We start from the raw sequence: 26753 nt of genomic DNA on the forward strand, positions 1-26753 counted from the left end.
CTCCAAAAAAGTGCATGACATTCAACCTGACTGCCAGGCAGCAATGAGTTTTACTGAGTGGGTTTTGATAGGTTATATCTACCTCAAATAGGGTTTTGTGTGAGCGCAGCATTTGTATCATCAGTAATGCTGCTGCAAGCATTGTTGAATGTGATGTTTTCACAGATCACGTGTTCTTTTTCCATGGTCCACTAAAAAATGGATGAGCATGGCTGTCCTGTATGAGCAGATCATTATCGGGTCTTAGTCGCCTCTGTGAATCGCTCTCCTCTCATGCCCACTGAAAGCTTCAGTAAAAAATACTACCATAACCGTCACAGCCTAAGCTATTTGTATCTCAGTTTTGTGGTGAAGTTTAATTTAGATAAAATCACTAAAATTTGATATGCTTACTTTTGTTCCCTGGCATGTGCGAAGAACTTTAGTATCTATCTACTGAGGAAAATGAGAAAACAGGTCTGAACGTTTCAGATTTTTTTTTCTCCTAACATGAGTAATATCTTTAGTTCATTGTCATTTGCACTGTATCTTTAAAATAGAGGAGATAACTGTACCCAATGTAAAGCAGCCGTGAAAAGATAATCTGCTTTCTTTCAAAAACAAAAGGGGAAAGAACTTCAGCCCTGTCAAGTAGACACGCATATGAATCGATTTATTGACGTTTTGGCCTGGGTCCAGCCTTCATTAGAATGATTTTTGTGTATATAAAAATCCCTTTGCTGTCTCTTTCTCATACAGCAAGCATGCTTTTTGCAGGCTGTGGGTTCATGCCTTGGATCTTACCTGGAGCTGCAAGTGCAATTTTCCTACTCTGCCTGGAAGGCCTTGAGCAAGATTTCCAAAAGTTTTCCTCAAGACAGAAACTCCAGCAAGTCAGCAGCTGCAAAGTCATCAGCGGAGCTTGCAACTACTATTAAAAAACACTTTGCCAGCCTGCTGCATAAGTTAGGACCAAGTACAAAGCAGGTATGTATGAAGCATTGGTTAAGTGGAACATACTTTAGTCATGACTTCAACATGGGAGTAATGCAATTTGTGCATGTTGAGGGAACCACTCTCAGGTTAACGGGCAGAGTCGGGGTCCAGTGGCCCTACATAGTTCGTGGTGTCAGGAAGAGTGGTGTGCTGGATCATGCTCACATGGTGAGTGCGTACGAAATGTGGCATGGAAACACTTTAGCCCTTGTTTTAGGGCGCCAGAGGACAGAAGTGGTCATAGCTGTTTAAAATGGCTCTGATGCAGTGTCATTTGCTATAGAGGCTTCATGGCACTCAAAATTGAGAAACAGAATTAAGGAGGCACTGAAACACCTTTTCCCAAAAGCTGAGTATATGACGCAATGAGTGCAATGAATTTCATAGAGTACAAGTATACGGGTATATTTTCTTTCCTTGCACTCCCCAGTTCTGGCTGCGGCTGGTGCGTGAGTCTGTGTGCTCTACATCGATGGTAAATGCCAATGCAGCGGTGCGTTTACACTCGTCGTCAATGCCAGCCTTACATGTGTACAGGCTACTGATGCCAGTTCTCGTCACACCAAGCTGCGTGAAATAGACCAAAAGTGAAGACTAGGCTAGTTGCTGACATTAAATTGTCGAAGCATTGGGGAAAAAAAAAAAGAAAATGGACAGAGAATGGGAACATATTGACACATGCAATGAGCAAAGCAACGAAAAAAAAAGAGGCAGACGTAAGTCTTCCTTTGTGTGTGATTTTTTGTGCTGCTTTGCCACTCTACATGCATTAAATACATGACAATTTTAACATGCACAGCAAAATAATATGAACTGCTGGATAGCCACACCCAAGCTTGCAGCAGTGAGTTTTCTTCGTGGGGTCATTTGCATTGCAATTAACACTTGTTTTCTGCTTTATATACTACCTAATGCTGTTTATGTGACCTGTCTCAAACAAGAGGTGACCTTTCCCAAGAGCAGATGCACGAAAATGCATTTTTCAGTTTGTCAGGCCTTCGAAACGCAGTGCAAGATCGCTGAAAGCGGCGCTGTTTGCCAGCGCGCTGCTATTGCCTATACGTGTAATATTTCTAAAAGACGTTTTTCGGTATGTCCCACGTATTCATATCAGGAAACACAGCAACTGAGATATTCTGGTCGTTAAGTGACACTTTTTTAATAATGGTCATGTATTCTAAGTGAATCGGCATCAAATTTTCCAAACTAGTTCATCTTATTGCTGAATCCAAACAAGGCTGCTTAGTGGAAGCCTAACATTACTCTTTCTGTTACGTTGCACCTGGTAGCTTTCCTTTTCTCCTGTCCATCTTCTCAACACAGAGTGCACAAGAGGATATAGCAATAGCACAAATTGGCAATTTGTTGCTGCAAATGTGAGTACATGTAATTTAAACAGATGAATTGTAATGTGATAGCTTTCCAAGGCACCATGTCTTTCCCGCATCCGCAACCTCTTCGGCTTTCCTCTAGCAACACCAAGTGTGCAAAGCCAAGCCATCGTGGAATGATTGTGTTTACTTTCATAGGGTTCCCTTGCCACTGGAGTTGCAGACAGCCAGCAGAGCCAGTTCTATGTTGAAGGCACAGTGCCTGCCTCCAGCAGCCTGACATCTGCACCTGAAGGGCCTGCTCAGCCTGGCACCAAGGCTCTTGGTTGGACGCACCCTTCTGAAGAACTTATAGGGTCCACCGCAGGTTCCACTCAGCCTCCCGTGCAACCGGGACAACAAGGTGACTGCCCACTGCTTTTGTAACCACTGGATAAACTTCAATAAGGTTCACACTTACTGTTCTGTTATGTATTTTTGCAATTCTAAGCACCCCCTGCTATTTTTGCAAAAAAATTTGGAAAAAAGTTTGCATGCAAATCTAAGCATCCTCTTTTGTACTAGAAAGAGCGCGTAGACAAGGCTGCCAAGCATGCTTGCTCACTCTTTCGTCGAGCCGGAGCCGTCGAAGTCCCAAGGTGGCGCGGTGTCAGCACAATCTCCGGCTTCTTGCCCACAGCCGCCTGGATCGGCGGCGCGATCTCCGGCTTCTTGCGCACGGCTGCATGGATCGGTGCATACGACGGGGGTCCCCCGCCGCTGTGTGCCTATCCAGGTGGTTGTGTCTTGCGTTGCTGCATTCCGACACTACACGACAGCTGGTGGCACAGAACGCCAGAAACTAAGCTCCTCCCCAAAAACGGCCGAAAGCGACCTCAATCAGCGGCGCAGTTTCGCGGGCATAAGGGGCGCACCTTGCCTTGTGAACTCACACGAGCACTAGGTTCACTGTCTGCACCTTGGTATCTTTCTTTTGAATGTTTGTCATATAAAGTGTTAGTTTTCGTGCCTGTCTCGTCGAGATATTGCTATGAATAGAAGGTGTGAGAGGGGGGTCATGTTAGATTTTTCGAATCTAAGCACCCTCCTCTCACTTTGAGCATTGCAATCGTGAAAAAAAGGGGGTGCTTAGAATCGAGTAAATACGGTAAGTTATTTCAGAGCACAAAGGAACACACTCACATGTACACATGCACTCACACATACCAACACGTCAAGGAAGGATGTCTCCCCACTTTTCCACATGAGCGCTTGTGTGTAAAAGTGTGGGTACATCCTTTCTTGGGGTGTTTGTGTTGTGGGGATGCGCGACTCTCGCGCGTCCCCTGATGTTTTTCCCGCATAGCGCGTCTCCTGTACTCCCGCTTCGCCGCGTGGCCTGCGTGACGCCTGCGCCGACCGATGTGGTTGAAGCGCAGTGCGAGAGATGGCGCGAGTGTTGCGCTGCTAACTTCGCCGACAGGCGAGGTTACCTGGGCGCCGAAGGGAAGGCGCTTGCGCTCTTGGGGTCGAGACAGCAAGCAGCACGGACGTGCCGTGCCGCGCGTGGAGCGACCCTCTTCCCCGGCAGGTCGGCGCGCGGCGTGGACATCCCGCGCGCCGCCGACCGATGCTTCTGCGAGACTGCCTCGCGTGGCCGCCTTCGAACGTGCCACGATTCGCGTGACCATACACGCGAAGGACCAGGCGTTGGGATCCAGCATGGGGCGAACATATTCGCTCGCTTCCGGTCGCGGTGAGTCAGACTTCTAGATTTGTCGCGCGCCCATCGGCATGTTTTGTGGATAGCACCTCGGCTAGCAGGCACTGATCTATGAAAGGTGCAATAAATGCCCTTGTGATTGTTTGCACTACTGTGTTGTCGTTCCTTTGTCCCAAGAGTACGGGTGTGAGAGACCCCACAGTGTGCATGCGTTCATATGAGTGTGCTTAATCACGGGAGCACGGCATGCATCAAGCCACCATCCTTCTCAGCTCACCCTTACAAGTTTACCCTCCCAACCACAACAAATTGCATGCGAGGTCTTATCGCACTTGGACTTTATACGGAACCTAGGCTTCTTCTGGGACACGTCTTCAGTCGCGTGCTGATGGAGGAAAGATAAGGCTTTCAATGCGAGCCCAGTGATGGTTTTGGTGTTGCGCCCTGTACCACACAATTGATTAGGTGCTATGTAGGGTGTGCCACATAACTTGAGCCAAATTTTAAAAATATGCAAATGCCACGTACCTGAACAGAGCCAAGGTAATGTTGTTTGCTGTCGCTTGGAAATACTCGGCTTATTTTCTGCATCCTGCCTCATTACATAATTAGTCACAAATTAATCAGCTTCTCAAATATCCTAAGATTAAAAGTCATCATCATCATTCTCATCATCAGCTTGTTTTATGTCCACTGCAGGACGGCCTCTAGCTTCAGTCTGCAATTACCCCTGTCCTGCGCCAACCGATTCCAACTAGCGCCCGCCAATTTCCTAATTTCATCGCTCCACCTAGTCTTCTGCCATCCTTGACTGCGCTTCCCTTCTCTTGGTATCTATTCTGTAACCCTAATGGTCCAACAATCATCTAATCGGCGCATTACATGACCTGCCCAGCTCCATTTTTTTCTCTTGATGTCAATTAGAATATTGTCTATACCCATTTGCTCTCTGATCCAAACCACTCTCTTTTTTGTCTCTTAACGTTATTCCTAGCAATCTTCGTTCCATCGCTCTTTGTGCGGTCCTTAACTTGTTCTCAAGCTTCTTTGTCAGTCTCCAAGTCACTGCCCCATATGTCAGCACTGGTAAAATGCACTGATTGTACACCTTCCTTTTCAATGATAAGGGTAAGCTTCCAGTCAGGAGCTGACAATGTCTGCCATATGCGATCCAACCCATTTTTATTCTATGAATTTTCTTGTCATGATCATGGTTCCCTGTGATTAATTGACCTAGGTAAACGTATTCCTTCACAGACTCTAGAGGCCGACTGGCGATCTTGAACTCTTGTTCCTTTGCCCGGTTACTTATCATTATCTATGTATTCTGCATATTAATCATCAACCCCAATCTTACACTCTCTCTGTTAAGGTCCTCAATCATTTGTTGTAACTCGTCTAAAGTGTTGCTGAATAGAACAATGTCATTGGCAAACTGAAGGTTGCTGAGGTATTCGCCGTTGATCCTTACTCCTAAGCCTTCCCAGTTTAATAGCTTGAATACTTCTTTCAAGCATGCAGTGAATAGCATTGGAGAGATTGTGTCTCCCTGTCTTATCCCCTTCTTTATAGGTATCTTCCTGCTTTTCTTGTGTAGAATTAAGGTAGCTGTAGAACCTCTGTAGATATTTTGCGAGGTATTTACGTAAGCATTCTGTACTTCTTGATTACGTAATGCCTCTATGACTGCTAGTGTCTCTACTGAATCAAATTCCTTTTTCGTATTCTATGAAAACCATATAGAGAGGCTTATTGTACTCTGCAGATTTCTCGATAACCTGATTAATGAAATGGATGTGATCCATTGTAGAGTATCCTTTCCTGAAGCCAGCCTGTTCCCTTGGCGACTAAAGTCCAGTGTTGACCTTATTCTGTTGCAGGTAATTTTGTTAAATATTTTATATAATACTGGGTGGGGGGAGTAAGCTAATCGGCCTATAATTTTTCAATTCCTTAATGTCTCCCTTTTTGTGGACTAGTATAATGTTCGCATTTTTCCACTTTTCTGGTACCCTTGCAGTTGATAGACACTTCGTATAAAGAGCTGCCAGTTTTCCAAGCAGTATGTCTCCTCCACCTTTGATTAAATCGACTGTTATTCCATCTTATCCTGCCGATCTTCCTTGTTTCATGTCTTGCAAGGCCCTTCTGACCTCATCGCTAGTTATAGGAGGTGTTTCTGTATCCTGTTCACTACTGTTTCTAATGGAGGTATCCTGACTCCTCTGGGTATTGAACAGGTCAGTATAGAATTCTTCTGCTGCTTTTACTGTATCTTTGAGATTGCTGATGATATTACCCTGCTTAGTGTCAATGAGAAAATTGTACAGCAATGTGAAAAACTCCTGCTACAGCGTTCTGTTGCTCAATGCATGCTACATAAAAGTGTTTTGCCAAGCATGATTGAAGCGTGCAAATAGATTAAAAATTGCCACGTGACTGGCCGCTTGAGGCACGTTGTGTGTATTCACAGGCTTCTCTCATACTTGGAAAAACACTTTTATGTAGTACACATTGAGCAACAGAAAGCTGTATCCGTAGTTTTTCATGTTGCTGTACAATTTTCCTTATTTACACTTTTAATCTAATTATAATATTTGAGAATTTTATAATTCCAACTAATTATGTATTTAGGCAGAATGCAGTAAATCATCCAAGCACCTCCAAGCGCCAGCACACATTACCTTGGTTTTGTCCGGCTACGTGGCATTAGCATGTTTTTAAAATTTGGCTCAAGTTACATGGGACATCCAATATATAAAGGGGCTCTTAGTTCAAATTCTGTTTTATTTGAGAGAGAGAGAGAAACAACTTTATTTAGTCGCCTGCAGAACGACACCATGACTGAATGGCGCCGCCACGCGGGCCTTGACGTCTTCTCAGCGGGTGGTCTCTACTCAACTTCAGCGCAGGTTACTCCCAGGGTTGGTCGCCCTGAGGGCCAACGTTGTGTTGGTTTCACTCTGCCTTTGTCTTTCAAGAGCCGCCGAGACCTGCTGGACGGCCCAGGTTTGGTTTTCGTAGTCGTAGCATTCTGCCGCAACTCGCGGCTGTGGCGGAATCATTGTACTTGTCGAAGCTTCGTCGGGGAACTTGGTGCAATCCCATAGGATGTGCGTCAGGGTGGCCCTCTCCCACTGGCACACGCAGTACACATCACTCACATATACTTTCGGGTACAGATGATTCGTTAACACTGGGGTGGGTAAGGAACCAGTTTCTAATTGTCTGAACAGTACTGCCTCCGCTCGGCTCAGCCCCGGGTGGGGGGTGGGAAAGTCCTTCGAGCCAGGCGGTGAAACTGTGTAAGTTCGTTGAACGTCGTCATGCACTCCTTGGCACTACACCACGTTGGACGGTCGGTTGCAGTGGCGCAACTGTCTGTCCAAATTTATTCAAATAAAACTGTGTGTTTTATTTGAATAAGTTTCCTTTCCCCTCGGAGTTCGAATTAATGAGATTCTACTGTATCTGTTCAACAATGTGTTGATTGCAATTATGTGTTCAATCAAGTGATTTTCGCTGCTGTTGTATGTTTCGGGATATAGAATGGTGCCAGGAGGAACATCCAGAGAAAAGTATCATTGATTACTGTGTTTGTGCAGAGAGTGGGCTGCTTGGCGTGCTTGACACGGGGAGTGACCTGGAGGACGTCATAAACCTGCTGTCTGCTGCACCACACCCTAGCCCAGCAACAGCTTGTCCTAAAGGCTTTCTGCGCGAGGCTGCCCTTTCTGTGTGGCCCCCACCTGCAGCCAGTGCCCTGGGTAGCTGCAGTGGCAAGCGCACTTGGCCACGACCCACAAGTGGGGCCCACCAAGGCCTTAGGTGACTGCACTTCCTTAACATTTCATGTAGCCTTTAGACCTGTGACAGGTCACTGGAGGAAAATATTGTCAAGCTTAATTGTTACATAATACCTGCAAAGTAGAAAACAGCAAACGAAATAGCACAGAGATTTGGTACACCAGAAAATTTCAAATGACAGATGGTGATGCCATATTCAAGTATTCCAAGTGCCTCTTGCAGCAACTAAGACGAGGCTAGTTAAGTACCGATGATTTTTAAAGAAATTACATTAAAATTGTATTGCATCTGAAAGAAAATATACATTAATTCTTGCAGTCTTAGTTGACATTTCGTGCAGAATAAGAAGTGCCATTTAGCACAACTGTGAAACCATCTGCAACAGTGACACTACTTCTACAAGGAAGATGCCACAGTTTAAAGTGAACAGAAATGCTGTCGCTTTCCGTGTTGTCCTCATCACTGTTAGGCGATACTTTGGCAATAACAGAGGCAAAGATGGCAAAAGTCGAACCTCGAAAAGTCAAACCTCATAGCTGACGTATTTTCATGGTCACAGCAGCATTGCTGACCAACTTCTCCTTCGCATTCCAAATGCCACACACCATAGTCAACAGTATATCCCTCTTGCGTGCCAGCACCGACTCGTTCGTGCCACGTTCGCCAGTACTAACGATGTCCAATTTTTTTTCTATGCTGAGCACCTGGTTTTTATCCTAGTTTGCACGAAACCACGACACGGGCCACAATACTTCGATTGGCACATCGCTGAAGTGATGTTGACGTTGATGTGTCTTCACCCTTCCAAGCGTCCTCTGCGTCTGTGCTTGTAGGCTGTTCTGATCTCTGAGTCTCGTTGTTCTGCCGGGCCGACTTACCGCCGTGATTTTGCGACAAAAAGTGGAAACACTATGTGTTAACCAATACGTATGCACTAACCTGGTACAGCATATGCTGATACAAGACGCATTATGTTCAATGGGCACTGAGTCAGGGATTTGACTTTACTACTTTTAAAACGAAACTACTGTTTAAGCAGATACGATTTAACGAGGTTTTACTGTACATAGAAATCAAGATGCACAGTACAGTCTACTCTTATTAAAAGGAACACCTAATGAGTATGCCATCTTTGATTGTAGCTCAATCCCACTATATGAAAGCCGTAAAAATATTTCTTGTTAGTAGAATTTCTGTAGAACAGAACCAAGTGTTTTTTTTTCCTTCTGAAACTAATTAATTAGTGGCGTTCAGTTGTAGTGATTACCAGTGAGGTTCTAAGTTTAATAGTTGACCTGTGTTTGCGGCAATCTTTTATTTATTGCACAGAAAGTTTGCTTTCCAGTTTTTCTCCAAAAAAACAAAATGGCCGTCTCAACTTTACAGCAGGTGGGTTATCCTAAGGCCAATATGTGCGACAAATGAAAAAACTGCATCATGTGTCACAATTACTGCTTCATGCGTATCTGGTGCCGATGGTAAAGAACAGGCACTATCTGCATAGTTTCGTTGTCAGGTTCGTTACGTGATTTGCCATCTGTCACAAATTATGTCCTCATGGGGGGGGGGGGGGGGAGGGGGAGTATTCTGTGTCTACCTAGTGGATATGTCTAGTGCCAATTGGCTGGAGGCACCTGTCTCCTTCTTGCACATACCCTAGCCCAACCAATCAGAACTTCAGCAGCAGATAAAATGGACATCTCGGTTTATATTGCAGAACACCCTGTAGGGTCACGTCACTTTCGCACCCACCGTGTAAATCCAAAGCTACCGTATAATGCGGAATATAGGTCGAGGCGGAATATAGGTCGACCCCCTTATATTGAAGCAAAGAAGTCAACATAAAAATTATAAGGCACAAAACTTTGTTTTATTTAGTGGTGCCGCCAGACTCGTCACCTGCTCATTCGTCTGAGCTGTCTGAACTCTCTTCCGAAGACTACTGCTTTTCGCTAGCTGTGTCCCACAACATGTCATCCTCGGTGTCGTCCAAGGAGTTGCTAATGCAACACTTCTTGAATGCCTGCACCACCATATCGTCGGGCAGCGAGTGCCAAGCCTGCAACACCCATGTGGCCACAGTGGCGAGAGGCGGCCTGCGTAGCCGGCCACTTGGGTTCGTCGGGTTGTCGCCGGCCATCCATGGATTATATTGTTCACGGACACGGTCTTTAAAGGGCTTGTTGAGCACGACATCCAGTGGCTGAAGTGTTGACGTCATGCCTCCTGGAATGACGGCGAGTTCCGTCCTCCCGTCGCAGAGTGCCTGCTTCACACCTGCGGTCAAGTGCCCGCGATAGGCATCCAAGACGAGCATGCTCAGACACCGCAGGAGTGCGCCGGGTCGCCGATTATAGACGGTCTTAATCCAATTGGGCATGAAGGCCTCATCCATATAGCCCTTTTCATTCACGCGAACGACAAAATCCCGCGGGAAAGCCTCTTTTGGCGTCGGACACCAAGGGGGCGATAATGATGCGGATGTCAAAAGGTCTGCGCTCCTACATGTTGCCAGACGACTATTCATGTTGTGCCAAGGGCCGGTATATAAGTCGAGGGATGACCTTTTAGTAATACTTTTTGGAAAAAACCTCGACCTATATTCCGCACTATACGGTAGTCTTCAAATGTACATCTTCGAATGGGGTCAGAAAGGAGAGGCTGCTGTACAGCGTGTCGCAAAGGTGGTGGCCATGAATAACTTCTGTACACTGCTATCCCGTACACTCGCTTTGGTTAGTGAGTGTACCATAACTTTATGGTACAAACCATAACTTTAGTTAAAGACACCCGATAAGGCAGTGCCGATTAGGCCTAGTAGCCTAGATAGTGTGGCCATGACGAGACAGCCCTGCCTGCCAGCACAATGTGGGTGCAATCGCACATCAGGCCGATGTCGGGGAGTGCTCGCAGTGACAGTCCGTTTCTGTGTTAGCTGAGGCGGCCTGTCAAACGATACCCGAAGGCAAACGATCGAGATAACGACCCTTTCGCACAAATCTATGTCCGGTGCCGAATCCGTGCTCGATGCCTGTTGGGTGGCACCAAAGCCAGCGTTCTTGAAGCAAGCGATGCATATTCCCAGACGATCGCTCATTCATGGCTGAATGCATGACACTCCATATGCTGCGATCGCTATCTCAAGCACCACCGGTGGGACATGGATTTCTTGTTTTTGCTGCATTTTTCTCCCTGAGGTGCGCATTATGAAGTGCACTGTTGCGATCAGCGATTGATGTTCGAAACGCGCGTTCAGTTTGCATTCAGTTTCGCCTCACATGATTGGCCTAGACCTCACCCAGTCATCAGCCACGGAGAATGTAAACTTAACGCGTGTTTCGAACAACGATCTGCGACCTCGCCTAGTAGGCGTGCAAAAACCATCATCACATATCGGTAGCAACATGCATGCCACTTCAAACGGGCGATCAACAAACAAGATGGCTGCCATGACGTCTTTCCAGTGCACTGATGGCTTCCAGCACTTGGTTGTTTTTGTGAACAAAAATTGCGGTGCCCACACGTGAAATGGGGGGTGGGGGGTATTTTCTGCAATTTTAGTGCAAAACAGTTGCATTCGAGCACATTTTGGAGCCTGCTAGCCTTACGCGAATAGTAAATATGCAGAGTTACGTTCCGGCAAATTTCGTTGATGCAGGATTGCAGTACAGCGAGATTTCGTTGCCGTGAGGTACGAAATGCATTGAATCCTATGGGCGTTCGCCGGGGATACGAAAATGTTTCATTGTCGCGAGAATTTCGTTGTTGCGGAATTTCGTTATCGCGGGTTTCGACTGTAGTAATTATTCGAATCGCAAATAAAATTATTCGAACATTCACTATTCAATTCGATTTGGTGATACTATTTGAGTATTCGCACACCCCTACTTGTTTGCCATTCCTGAAAAGAAATTCAATAAGGTAGCTTTAGCTGGCTGCTTTGTCAATACATTATGGTATGGTATGATGAACTTTATTAATGTCCTGAAGATAAACCCTTAGGTTGACGCAGGCGGCTCCCAGGTCGGGACAGTAAAGTTTAACCTTACAGCCGTATCATGGGCCTTCTGGAAGGCCTGTACTTGATCGAAAAGAACTCCACTGTGTAGGACTCGCCGCCACCAGTCTCTCTCCTTGTCACAGCCTGTGAGACACAGGACACTGCCAAAGTATGTGATCCAGAGTAATGATGCTATTACACTTCTCACAATTGATTGGTACCTCTCTTTCTGTATGTAGCTTGTTAATAAAGTTTGGACTTGGATAAGTCTGCAACAATCTCAGATTCACCGCTTGAGCTCTATTGAGCTTAGCGTGTGGCACTGGGAGTTCCCTTCTGTTCATGTAGTAATGCTTCGTGATTTCATTATATGTTAATAATTGTTCCCTGTTCTCCTCCTGTATATTATTAAGGTCCTGGTCGCTTAGTGCACGGATAGTAAGTCATCGTGCAGCTGCGTTAGCCATCTCGTTTAAATTCTTCCGAGATGGATCGACAGACCCCATGTGCGCAGGAAACCAGTGGATTTAAATCCCTTGGCTGTCCAACTCACTGATCAGCTGGGCAGCCCTTTTGGTTACAAAGCCATTGGTAAAGTGTCTAATAGCCATCTTAAAGTCACTGTAAATCCTCGTCCACTTATTATTCCTTAAAGCCAATGCTATCGCTACTTGTCCCGCGACTGTCGTGTTTTTAGTCATGATTGTAATAGCATCCTGAGTGAGACCATCTGAATCTACTACTGCATCCGTAAAGGCTTTCTTTCCTCTGACCCATGCAGCATCTACAAAAGCCGCATCTCCTCTGTCGTGATCTAGCTCTTGCAAGAGAGCTTTGGCCCTTGCCTTTCGTCTTTCCAGGTTGTGCACCGGGTGCATATTTCTGGGGAAAGGAGTCGTCTTGATTATCTCTCTTATGCTATCTTTTAGTTCTACAGTGCCTTCACCTGAAATTTTGGATTCGGTTGGGCACCACCTTAACTCTTCTAGTATTGCTCTACCTGACCTTGTTCCAGAGAGCCTTTCTCTGTGGGCAATTTGCTGAGCTTCAATTATCTCGGCTGTTGTGTTGTGGAGCCCCAGTTTCACTAATTTATTATCCGGTGTGTTAATCGGTAAGCCCACTGTTGTTTTGACTAGCCTTTTAATTAATCTGTTCAACTTGTTTAGCTCTGTCTGTGTTCAACTGAGCATCCCAGCTACATATGAGAAGTGACACAAGGTGAAAGCGTGGACCATTCTCATGACGCTCTTCTCTCCCAACCTTCTGTGTCTGTTAGTGATTCTCCTTAGCAGTCTTATTACCTCCTCAGTCTTGCTTGTGATGTGTTGTATTGTTCTTCCGTTTGCCCCATTTGCCTCCAGGAATAACCCTAAGACTCTAATGGTTTCTACTTGCTTAATAGATTCGCCTGCCTTCGTGGTTAGTACTAACCTGAGTTCGTCCTCGGGAACATATCCGCTTGGTTTTCGACCTCTTCTCCTGTTATTGAGTAGAAGGAGTTCAGACTTATGAGCAGAGCATTTGAGTCCCATGTCTTCTAAAATAGACTCTACCTCATAAATGCTCTTCTGAAGTCTGCTTCCGCATGTCCCATATTTGCTTTAGCGGCCCATATAGTCACATCGTCTGCATAAATGGTAAAGTAAATGCCCTCTATCCCTTTTAATCCCTTTGGCATTTTTGACATGGCCAGGTTGAAAAGCATAGGTGACAAGGCCCTTGTGGCATCCCTCTGTCACCGGGATCCATCTTCTTTGATTTAATATCCCCCGAATCTAAGGTGAGCTGAATGATTGCCAAGAAAAGTTTTGACCACTTCACAGAGTTTTCTGCCCAATACCAGTTCGGAAATCACTTCAAGTATTGCTCTATGCTTAATTCTGCCAAAAGCTTTTTCGAAATCCAACCCCAAGAGAGCTCGAGTGTTTTTTAGTTTAGCTAATAGCAGTTGATGTTTGATTAACAACATGGCATCTTGTGTGGACAAGCCTGATCTGAAACCAATCAGATTATACAGTAGGATGCCATTGTCCTCCACATATTTCGTTAACCTGTTCAATATGACATGCTTCATTGTCTTCCCTAGACATGACGTTAATGAAATTGGCCTGAGATTATCCAAGTTGAGTTGTTTGCCCGGCTTTGGTATTAAGATAGTACTGGCCGTCCTGCATTCTTCTGGATATACCCCATCTTTCCATATTTCATTAATGTATGTGGTCAGATATTTTATTGATTCGTCGTCCAAATTCTTAAGCAATCTGTTAGAGATGCCATCCGGGCCAGCTGCTGACCTACTATTCAGATCATACAGTGGCTTGCGTACCTCACTTTCGGTGAATTCATGATCCGTATGTTTGCATTCTACCCCTAAGTAATCGAGATAACGCACATCCTGATCCTCTTTCCTGAGAGGCAAGTATTTAGTTTCCACTCGCTCCATTATGCTCTCTGCGCTTGCAGTCTGACTTTCCTGAAGCACCAGTTTCGCCACTGCCGCACGTCTATTCGATTTAGTGCCTTTTTTGTTGAGTAGATGCTTGAGCAGACTCCAATTGCCTCCACATTTTATCCTTTCATCTACACATTTAGACACCTCATCCCATTTTTTTTGGTGCAAATATTGTGCATGCTCCTCTATATTCCTATTGAACTGAGCAATTCGTTTCCTCAGTCTTCTGCTTAAGTGTTGTGATTTCCATCTTTGTAAAATCGATTGCTTGGCTTCGATCAAATGCGCCAATCTACTGTCAATTTGTTCGACCTCTTCCTCTGTCTCTATAGCCTTAGTTGCTACATTCAAGTCGTCCCTAAGCTGAGCCGCCACCCACTCTTGTAGTCTGATGCGCCCCTTTCTATCTGTGTCTGCTGTCTTTTCTGATTTTTCTAAAGTGATCCCAGTCTATGTAAGTGAAATGCTTTACCTCCACCCCCGTCGTTTCCACCATTATGTGTAGTATATAATGGTCGTTTCCTAGGTCTGCACCAGAGTTGATCCAGTCTGCCCTGGGTAAATTACAAGTGAAAGGTAAGTCCGGGGTAGTGTCCCTACACGTGGAACTGCCACACCTGGTAGGATAGGCTGGGTCCGTGGTAAGAGAAAGGCCTAAATCCGTGGCGAGATGCCAGATTCCTTCCCCTTTCTTACTACTCCAGCGGTAACCCCAAGATTGGTGTGGGGCATTGAAGTCCCCTCCTACTATGAGGGGCGCAGTTTTGGCTACCCTGATGGCCTTATTAAAAATTACTCTGAAGCTCTGTCTCATCTCTCTGGGACTGCTATATATGTTGAGGCAGAACAAGCTTTGCGCTTTACCTCTGTGCCTTTTTAGGACCATTTCTATCAATATGTATTCAATTTTACTCGCCCCTAATTTTAGATCATGCTCTATGTATGGAATTTTCTTGTCAATTAGGGTGGCAATTCCTCTGCCCGGTTCTTTGCCTTTGCAGACCGAGTTGAAGCCAGACAGCCTGATCTCCTCCGCTAGAGTTTCCTGCAGCATTATTAATTTTGGCTTATTTTCAACCGTTTTGATTATCTGTGCTAGCGACACTCTTTTTTTCCTAAAATCCTCTGCAGTTCCACTGCCACACACTAAGTCTCTTTCTATTATACATTATTATTGTCGTTGCCTCCTGACTTGCTACCCCCTGTCACTGTTCTCATGACTGTACCACCTACCTCTCCTGGGAGTGTTCTAGCGCTTTCAGCTTCCGAGGGCATATATTCTTCATCCTCTCCTTGGGCCTCTAGCTTTTTCAGCCTTTTCTCAGCTATTAACTTCCGCTTCCATGTTTTATCCACCTTAAGGTTAACGCTGTCTACCATGTCCTTTAGGTCCCTAATCGCATTCCTAATCTCCTCTGGAACCGAGCACATTGATTCTACCTCCGGAACTACAGCTCTCTTTTTGGGCGCTGGTGTGTCTTCTTCTTCCTGGCTGTTACTTCTACTCACCGGCTTAGCTATTGCCACACTGCCGCTTTCTGTCCTCAACCCTTTCTTCATTTCCTGCATCTGCTTCTTAAGTTCTTCATTTGCTTTCTTTAGTGATAAAACCTCTTTGATCGGCTATTCTACTTTGGCATCATTGCCTTGTTCCTGCGAGGTGATTGCACCTGTGACTTTCATAGTACCTTTGACTTTCTCGGCCCAGGTCGCTCCTGGCTCCTTTTTCTTGTTTGTCTTCAGCTCCTGCTCCTCGAAGCGCACCTGCGCCTCCCGAGATCTGGAACTGTTTCTTCCCCTCAATGTTGAGCGCTGTCTTGATCTTGATGTGCTTCTTGAGTGTGAGCGCCTTCCGGCGCCTGGAGGGGTTTCCTTTGTCGGTAGGGTCGATTCCATCTTGGTCTCCAATTTCGGAGCGTTGTCTTCTTCTTACTCTTACTACATATGGTATTTGGTACTGCTGCTTGCAAGCCTTGTCACCTGTGGGGTGATCTTCACCGCAGAACTTGCATTTGGGAGAGCAGATATGATCCTCCCCTGGGTCTTGCATACCACATCCCCTGCACTGCACAACATCTGGTGTGGGACAGACGTCTTCTGATCTGTGTCCAATTCTTCCACATGCGTAACATATGTCAAATTGCTTCCTGTACAGATAGCACCTCACGAGGGTTGACCCATATTTGATGAAGTTGGGCGCCCTTAATCCATCGAAAAGCACAATAACCGAGCCTGTAACTTTGATACATTGTGCAGCCAGCACCGTTGGGTTGTATTCATGCACAATCTTTTTCGTGATCACACTTTGACTGTAATTGAGGTTCACTCTTCTAATAACCCCCTTGCATGTAGAGTGGGGAGCTGTTTCATAAGCGCTCACTTCATATTCTGCCTCCATGATCGTAATGGACTTGATTCTCACATGCCTTTCGGCATGATAGGAGTCTGGTGTACTAACCACCACGATATTCTGTGTGAAGTTGGGGCAGACGATGTCTTCCTTCACTTGGTTTGCTGTAAGTCCGGCTGCCTCGGAGATCGCTTCTCCAATAGCTGTGCTGACCTTGTTCAGGTTGAGGCCTCCTTGAGGCCTAACGTTGATTTTCCTGTGCTCCTCTGGCAGTTGCGGCATCCTTGACGCCTTCACAATCCGGTGCTTGAGCTTGTCGGCCCCGGCAGCACCTTTGTTGGCAATCTCCTTTCCTTGTGATTCTTGGATCAACTTGGCGGTTCCACCAGCTCCCCAGGCCTTTTTCGCAGATCGCGATCTTCGGTTGGTGACCACTTGCCAACCCATTCTTTCCTTGCCATCTTCCATCTCCGAGGAGAGTTCGTCGTCCATACGTATATCGGCCATGCCGGCTTGGCGGGCCCGCTAGACCTACGTTGCGTTAGGCCCAGCGTGGCGCCCACGTGCGATGCACAGAAAAGATGCGATAGAAGTCCAAAATATGCTGGTCTACCTCGTCCAAAGGTATCCACCGATTCGCGTTAACCTCACGAATCTGATGTTGAGCTTCAATGCGTGGTCCTGCCAAAATTGCCTGCAGAATCATTCAAAAAGACGGAACCGATGCAGGGCACGTCCGCCCTCCTCTGCTTCTTCTTCTTCCCTCCAATACATCGGGGTGTAAGAAAAATAATTTAGGTGTTCACACTGCCTAAAAAATGTGATCAGATATTGTTTGCCATTGCTCGTACGTTCCTTCAAACAATGACAGATGGCACCACGAGGAGAGGTCCCACCAAGCCGCAATGCTCTACTGCAGGGGCTCTGGAATCGCCTGATGCCGTGGCTTGTTATGCACATGTTTAAAGGGAAACTAAATGCAAGTACTAGTCGACACAGACTTTTAAAATGCCATTTCAGGAACCTTGCAGCACTTGTTCGTGCCAAAAAAGGACTTGTAACTCTGTCAAGCAGGCAAGTTTAGTGCACTTACGGGGAGTGTACTTCAGGATCTTGAATGACACTTAAGGCTATGCGGTGCTAAATGGGAAAACAAAGTGCACTCGCAGTAAAAAAAAAAAAATTGGCGACAGACTAAAATCGTGTTTTTTGAAGATGTAGATTAAAATTAAAAAAAGCTTCTAAAATGTAATTACTTTAGTTGTATTATAAATAAAAAACAATCTTGGTCTATATTTACACAACAAAAAAACAAAATTTTTTGCTAGTCAATGCCAGCCAAGACGAGGGCCTAGCCAATCCAGAACAAGATGGTGGCGTGCGACGAGGTGGCATTTGATCCTGCTAGAACAGAATATCAGTGAGTTCTGTTCTGATTATATTGTTAAAAGCTCTTCAACAGCTAAAATGAATTTCTGTGCCCTTTTTCTATGCATTGCATTTTGTATCGTTGAAGCCGCTGGTGGTGAGGCTACGCACTCGACCAGCAAAGTGCATTCTGTGAACGCACTCTGACTGGAGTGCACTCTTCTGCGAGTACACTCTGCTTGCAACGTTTAGATTTGGGAAAGTGCACTTGAAACCGAGTGGCTCTCTCCGTAAGTGTACTTGCCTGCTTGACACCGGTATTAGTTTACGACAAAATTGCATTGGAGGGTCTGCATACCTCTACGCAATTCAAATTTCCCGCCCCAAACAGTGAGTGGGTACATTGCGTATGCCATCATCGTCCTTTATTGCCGTCGGTAAATAAAATGGCGCCCAACAGATGACACTATGGGTTTCTGTGCAAAATGCAAACACGCAGCCATGGAGATACTGAGCCAAGACAGAGAGTTGGATTTGCTGCTGCAGCTGCTCTTGGACAAGTGGCATGGACCGTTGGGAAATCCCACGTAATCACACGGATGTGGAATTCTCTGCTACTTGCAGTTTGTGTGAGTTTTGTGAGCCAGCAAAACTAGTGCAGTGCTATGCAATAACAAAACTGCTTAAACGCGAAAGCGTGGGTGGCACAAAGTTGAGAAAACAAAACCTTGTCACAAACTGCGTCCTTCTCAAGGATAATGTCACTGAGTTATTTTTTCTAAAAATCAATTAGAACTGGACAAGTAGCATTTTCTTTTGACTTGTAATGCAATACAATTATCTTTTTATTACGAGTGGTTGAGTACTAGTGACAGAATTATGTATAGTGAGGAGTACCTTTGTCATCAGCCTAGTACCTAAATGTCCCAGGTGAGTCTCTAATCGTATCCTGTATTTACCTCAATATCTCAACTACTAAAGCTCTGTTCGCAAAAATATTGATGCCTGAGATGTTCTCAAGCTCCGATCTATCACTTTAGCTTGACTTAATGTTTGCTTTTAGTGTTCCTTTATGTGTGGCAAGTGAGAAGTATTTCAGCTGTAGTTAACACCAGATCATCTCACTTTAGTTTGTTTTCTGTTTACTGGGACTGAGTTTTAGAAGTGCAGTAACCCTCATTTTAATAAAATCGGCTTATTTGAAATTTTTCATGGTCCCAGCTGCAGTGCGTGCATTTCATACTGAATTATTTTAAGCACTGTGGTACCGGACTTCGGTAATATGAAGCGTGAAGAAATCTGCACGGGACTGCTCAGTGCAGCATATATAATGACACTTTGCTTCTCTTTGTATCAACCTGGAGAAGCAAATAGTGCTACAAAGGTAATTCTGTGACATGTCAGTATTCCTTGGGGCTAGCTGTATCATGTGATTATACAGTTAAATGTCAATATATAACAGTAAAAGTCTAAAATTTCTAAAGTCAGTAAAAAAGTCAGTAAAATTTGCTACAGTACATCAAAATTTCATTTTATTGAAATTAAACTTTTTAGCAAGTAGGTACAGGCACTGATGAATTTTTCTTACACAGAAGGCCACAAAGTGTTACAAATTATCGGGCAATCGGGCGAAGCAAACTTTAATAAAGAAGATCATTATGCTGAATTTGAGAGTCAGTGACGGAAGATAGTTTCATGTTGTTAGGCAATATCTTCACATTGGTGGAAGCCACCCACTCTTTAATGTCCACTCCACCCTTGCAGCTGATAGTGTTGCCTGCAGTGGGATGACACTATCATGCGCCGACAGTGGGGAGGAAATTTTTCGTCTCCCTCTTACTTCAACGTCTTTGAAACTTCGAGATTATGCAACCTCCAGTATTAAATGCGCGGGAAGATACTGTACATGATGCCATACCATCTCGGCACGCCCACTCTTAAGCACACGCAGCAGATTACCTCTAAAACACGGCGCATGACTTGCGCATGCGTTGAGCCAGCTGACAGCCATGTGCAGCCATAGCCACGCCAGAAAAGGAGATATGCGCCAACCTGCCTGCTCTGAGCTCACTCCCCCTCCCCCCTTTGTTATATTTAGGTTAAATTGTATTCAACTGACAAGGTATGCTCACTGGTATCATCAGAACTTCACCACTGTTGAGTGCTGCTTTGTTTCATAAACATTCTATAAGCTCCCATGCTGTTGGAATGTGTGTCCTGTGTTACTATGGCTCTTTTAGAGCCTCCCTGCTTTTAAAGAAATACCACTTATAACGAAGTATTTTTTTTTTACTCCATGACCTTGTTAAACGACAATTTGCTCTAGTTTTGTGTCCAGTGTACTTCCGGCCACTACATCATTTTTTAAAATTATTTTATTAACAGAATTTTAAAAAATCACCTGTGGCATGTAGCACAATTCTACTTCTTGAGCTAGATTATGCTCAGTTAGCAGACGTTATTTGCACGAAAAACAAAACTGAGTATCTGACTAATTAACAGTTTTGCTTGCAACCTCATTATAATGAAGTCACATCAGAAACGAAAATGGTTTCGTTATATTCGATATTCATTATAAGCATACACACAAATATCAGCGAGAAAAAAATCATGATCAGGTCTGTGCAAAAGAAACGTTAAACGGGAGCCTCCGGCAGGTCAGCAAAGATCTCCCAAGAATTTTGGTGACTTGTTTACATCTTGCCATGCTGATACGAGGCACAGGAACAACAGTAAATTACACACACATGCTCTGTACTGCCGCAAATTCGGAACCATGGAATCGGTGTTATCGTGCGCTATCGGCACGTTGGCTTGCCGACTGCGGTCCAACTAAGCATAGCTGTTGGCTAAAATGTTCTGCAGCAGACAGACTTTTCGGATACAAAGGAGACCGCACGTGGATCCGCATTTTGCTACTATGGCCATTGTCTGATCTCGTGTGCCTGTGCTTCTGATCCCACACTTGATTGCCAATAAGGTCTATGAGTGTGAACCTATTGATGGCGAGCTTCCCGCAACAGCTTGCCACCAGCCACTCCACTGGTCGCACTGCTTAGGTCACTAGGCTTAACCAGCGCTGCTTTGTGAGAAGTTGGCAACCAAAGTTGCGGTTTCGTGCCAGTCAACATGGCAGCAACATGGTTCATGGCCACCTTGTTTGCAGTGTTACACATGCGGTTGATGCCCGAAACACTGTGTGGTATCCAAAATTTTGATTATTCTCATTATATGCAAGTGCTAGGGATATGCAGCAGTGCTGCAGGAATCGTGCAGGTCCGAAAAATCAAGCGTCTGAAAAATCTGTCAGCAGCTGTATTTGACATGTTTGCTACCAGAATATATATTTTGCGGCATGTGCAAACAAACATTTCCTCGCTATAACCGATAGTATGTTGGATAAGGGACCACCACCCATGTGAGCACCTCATCAAGAAACATGCTTGCTGCTTTGGTCGTATACAGTATCTTTCAGCCGATGCACTGTAGTCTGAAGTCTATATCCCACTTTTTTTGTTTCATCATAGCAGGAGCATACTCCATTGTATTAAAGCATAGTAATGTGGAAAGTTGGGCTAGCTGGTGAGTGATAATCATACCTTACTGGTGAAGCAGCGCACTGACACGGACACAGTGAAGACACACAAGAAAAGACAACACTCGCTGCACTCGCAACTATTTTATTTCAGAACACATACTTCATATTTATATACCTGCGCACCCTCAGGCATCAAATAAAATCAAGGCAAGATGAAAGATTTACTGGTCATACAATCCACGATCAGAAAAACGCTTGCTTAGCTATAATTTGGGACACTCGAAAATTGTAAAAAGTGGCATAGTTTTCTCGTGCCTAAGGGCGGCCTTAACTAACTCTTGCCCGGAAAAAATAAAAGAGACTTTCAGCCAACAAGTTATCAGACTAAAGAATGCAGGATATGAAAAACATGTACTGTGTACATCAGCCTATAAGTTGATTCGTTATGTGCGCAATGGCTATCAGAAAGAGCGCAACAAAAAAGAGATTGACAGCAAAAAATTGTGTCACTACCATATGCACACAAAATTGCACATAACTTAAAGAACGTAGGTGGCAGATATGGTCTACGAGTAGTTTTTTCTGCACCAAACAAACTCGGAAAAATATGTGCCAGACTGGATTGTAGAGTTTCAACAAAAGTAAAAGTAAATGGTCGTAAGTGCACGGTCAAGCATAAAGAAAAACTTGTCGAGTGCAGGTCATCCGTAGTCTACTGTTTGCCCATATCGTGTGGAAAAGTATACATCGGCCAAACGGGTCGGTGTGTAAACACAAGACTTTTGGAGCACAGAAAGTCACTGGGGGGAAACATTCATTCCCACATTAAGGGGCACTGCTCACAACATGGGTGCTGGCCGCTTTACAATGATACCACAGTTTTATCGTACCATAAGGATCAGCTAACCAGGGAAATAATCGAAGCCTTTCATATTCACAAGAGGGGAGATGGTTGTATCAGTCAGCCATCTGTACGTCTAAGCCATGGTGAGGTTGCCTTTTTGGAAGTAAACTAAAAGGAAAAAAAAAGGAAAAAAAATTGTGTAATAAAAATGGTTGTTAGGGTTGCAACAAATTACGATAGGATTGCACACCATGATAGATAGGTGCCATATATTTGACGCCCGAGTATGCGCGGGCAAATGATTTTTAAAAAATGCCTTTAATCTTGCCTTGATTTTCTTTGACGCCTGAGGGTGCGCAGGTATATAAATAAGAAGTATGTGTTCTGAAATAAAATAGTTGCGAGTACAGCGAGTGTCCTCTTTTCTTGTGTGTCTTCACTGTGTCCGCGTCAGTGCGCTGCTTCACCAGTAAGGTATTAAAGCATGACCAACCAAATTTTATATTTACTTTGTTATATTCGATAATTGGTTATATCCGTGTTTGTTATACTGAGGTTGAACTTGATTACTTTACGGCACATATTGCAATTTACAAATTGTAGCCGGTGACTTCAAAAGTCATATCCACTTGGAAGAAACTGAGGATGGCACCACTTTTGGGGTGCGCGTTCCCAAAGTTTCCGATGAAATGCATTGGTGCTCCAGTGATTTTTGATCTACAATGCATAAAAAGGCATTTCGCTAAGCAACTAATTGGAACAACATTGCATTTTTACCGCAAGTTTGACAGTGCTTATCTCAAAACTGGTACTAGTTCATTCATTCTACATTTGTGAAATCAGTCTCTTCAATTCGTGTATTGCAATATGTGCGCTAGGTAAAAATTTTTGTTAATTAGTCAGTTTTTATTTATAGTGTAAGTAATGTCTGTTTCTCTGAGAAATCCACCCCAATGAGTAGATTTGTTCTACATGCCACAAGCAATAAATTAAGAATTATGTTAATTTTCTGTGACACCCACTATGCACCAGTAATGCTAAGTGCAGGGACAGTGTGCAACTTACCTGAAAGGCAAAAGAAGCACCACATCGATTTGTTGCTGTATGCAATGCACGTCACATATGCCGTGGTATAATTCATACCTACAGGCACACATTGCATGCAGTACATGTTGGGTAACTACTGGCCGCAGCTCAACCAAGAGTTCTAGACAGACGTGTGCCATGATGACATGACTCAGTATTATGTTTGTCACACATTGCTGCGTGGTCCTAAAAACCTGTATAGGTCTATGCACAACAAAATGTATTCACAGTCAACTGGCTCAGCATAAACAAAATTCTGAGGGAAAGTGCACTCTACAGGGACACCACTCTTCTTGTTGAGCCCTGTTCAAGCATACTACAGAGGCATGATGTCTTTTTTTTTTTTTTTTCTTATGCTCTTTGTTGTGTTCGTGTTCATTCTGCATGTGCTCCTCTCTGGCATCACCTTCGCTGCTGTACCTCCCATCGGAGCACCTCATCAAGAAACATGCTTGCTGCTTTGTTTGTCTACACAATCTTTCAGCAGATGCACTGTAGTCTGTATACAGTATCGTACGACAGCATTGTAAGCAGTATCCATTACATTCATACCCATAGAAGGGAAAATGGCACTTACAAAAAGGTGTGTTGCATATAGTTATGCACTAAGGTGGTTATAAGTAGCCTGACTGTATTTCTCCTATTTTTCATGTTTTGGCCATGAAAGTGTGAGATCTCATGTCAGTTTTTTTCTTCTTTTTTTTTTTCAGTGCTTTTGGAGTAGACCCTTTTATGTGGAGCAGCTTGGGGCAGTTTGATCAACGGGCACTCTGCTCCGGCTTGCCATCTAGTCAGAGTGACTGCATGTCTGGTGGCTTCTGGTCATCTGGTGAAAGGCAAGGGTATGTTGAAAGTCACCTTGGAAGTAGCAGTTTGTTATGTCTTTTTGGCTGTATTTATGTTCTGACCTGTGAATGCACATTCGTTCAGTGGATACATCAGTGCCGCAGTTAGCTTAACTAATGCTGGAGTTATTATGTGAAAGCATCAAATGGCCCATTGAACGAAAAAGCCGGTGTCTGTAGCAGTGAAACGGCACCTGAATTCTCATTGGCTGTGATTCCATGCCAAAAGCATGCCTCAACAGAGCAGAGCAGGCAAATCGGAACACCATGCTGCTGCTGTAGCATGTCGGGTGTTGCGTGAGTGGAGAGGTATTCATCGCAACACTGGTCAGCAGCACACCATGATGAAGCAGATATATGGGACGCCATGAGGCGAGACTTGTTGTCGTTGATGAGGCAGACGCGTGCGCATGTGCAGGTGCCATCGTCTCTCTCTCTGAAGCCAGCGTGCAGTCCGTATATCTCTCTCACCCCTACTAGGTTTAGCTGCGGCTCGCGCCTGCCAGTCTTGGTGGCTGCTGCTGCGTCCTCAGTCTCTCGTCACACAGGCTGTTGGTGGCAGACGGCATTGGCACTGCAGGCTGCTATTAGTTGCTAGGTCGGGCAGCATGTACCACTATTGTACATGATTCACAGCGCAAAACCCGAAGGACCGCTCAGCAGCGTTCAATTGGGCACTAATGCTTTTGCATTCACAATTCATAAGAAGTGCTGAGGTGTTCCTGAATTTTTAATTATGCTGTTTTGTATGGGTCAAGGCTTTACGTTCAGAAAGTATATCAGTACCATACTGCACATTCAGTCATTGTCATATTCGTGGCTGTGGGAGGTCCACAAAGGAGAAAGTTGTGCAGACGTTGGTAGAGTGTACTAGAATATGGTCAAGTGGGCAGAACGACGCTCTCCCTCCGAGGCGCCACGTAATGAAGAATGGGCTGAGGGCACTGCAAGTGAACTGTATTGAGGCTGAGGCGTGCTCTGCATTGTGCTCAACGTGATTTCAGTGTGGGCACCGAGACTGATTGCGCTTGTATGCTCTTATTGTGGTGTCTTATTTCAACAGCATAATAATGCTGCCACCCTTTGCCACATATACCATGTTACCCACGTAACTTGTGTCAAAATTTAAAAATTGCACTTGCATTTAAAAATGTGCAACTGCCATAAAGCTGGACAGAACCAAGATAATGTTTGTCGTCGCTTGGAGCAAGTCAGATATTTTATTATGTTGCCTAATTACATAGTCATTATTAATTAATCAACTTCTCCAGAACAAAAGTGTGAATGAAAAAATTGTAGACCATCCTGGAAAATTCCCTATCCAGCTTTCTGTTATTCAATAAGTACTGCATAAAAGTTTTTTACAAGCCTGAAAGAAGGCCCGCAAAACCTGAGAAAGTGCCACATGTACATGTCTGAGAAGATGTACAGAACTGCAGTCGCATCCACTTATAACAGAATTTAAGTGTCAAGAAAATCCTGTAGTTATAAGCAATAATTTTTATAATGGGGTTGCACGAAAAAAGCAGAGGGGACAAACATTCAAGTATTTTATTTAGACTGAAAAAAGCAGTGTCGAACCTACTTATAGCATTACCGGTTTTAACAATACAGTCGGCTTCCATCAATTCGACCTTGATGGGACCAACAAAATAGACAGATGAGGAAAACAAGATGCACGAAAAACTCCAAAACACACTGCCTATTCATTTGGCAGTATTTACCCGATTCAAACGAAACTTGGAAAATTGGTCTATGTTATGCAATAATTTCATTCTTTTTTTTTTCTTATCATTAGTCACGTCTAGTGTCGAAGTGATAACAATTGTGTGATGGCATTGGAGCCTTTAATGAACCATGAAAAGTGTCAGAATTGAAAGGGATCTTTGGAAAATCTTGCTTCTATCTAGCTAAACAGGCATTTCTAAAGTCAAGCCTTGCAAAGAAAAGGGTATTAAACATGTAGCTTGCCACCCCCCCCCCCCCCCATTTTTCATATTATTGGCATTTTCCAAGTCACTGTCCCAAAATGTGGCTTTGAAACGCTGCAGAGTTCTTAGGGTTCTCGATATGTGTTTACAGAGTAGTTCAACGACTGCCAAATTGTTTTTTAAACGCAAGACTACATGTTTGCAGTTTGCGTGCAACAGTCACTCATATCTAGATGCATGTATGTGCCGCGGCACCAGAAGAAATTCTTTGGTGTGCTTTTGTACGCGGTCAACTGCAAGAAGATGTTGTAGATGGCAGATTTGTTAATATCAATGAGAGAAAATGTGATGAGACAGTCCGATCGGGTGCTTTGTTTGCTGACCATCATATGGTGCCGGAAGAACAGTACACTCTGACAGCCTACACCTGTGTTCTGGCTCATCGCTTCCAGCTGTCAAAACCGTATCGTCACACGCTGTCACAGATCAAGCAATTTCTTTTGCCATCCAGTGGTTCTTGC

The 26753-nt window shown here is 44.5% G+C and overlaps 1 protein-coding gene across 3 annotated transcripts in view; it reads left to right on the forward strand.

Annotated features, from left to right (window-relative positions):
* Window positions 1-26753, forward strand: part of LOC142564388 (uncharacterized) — a 100832-nt gene that overhangs the window by 29544 nt on the left and 44535 nt on the right. For all 3 annotated transcript variants that reach the window (XM_075675396.1, XM_075675389.1, XM_075675379.1), the window contains exons 4-7: window positions 757-966; window positions 2505-2709; window positions 7614-7836; window positions 24167-24298. In XM_075675396.1, the coding sequence (XP_075531511.1) occupies window positions 757-966; window positions 2505-2709; window positions 7614-7836; window positions 24167-24298 (770 nt within the window). The remainder of the gene's footprint in view (window positions 1-756; window positions 967-2504; window positions 2710-7613; window positions 7837-24166; window positions 24299-26753) is intronic.

This window comes from Dermacentor variabilis, chromosome 1 (assembly GCF_050947875.1).
Source record: "Dermacentor variabilis isolate Ectoservices chromosome 1, ASM5094787v1, whole genome shotgun sequence".
Taxonomy (NCBI): Eukaryota; Metazoa; Arthropoda; class Arachnida; order Ixodida; family Ixodidae; genus Dermacentor; species Dermacentor variabilis.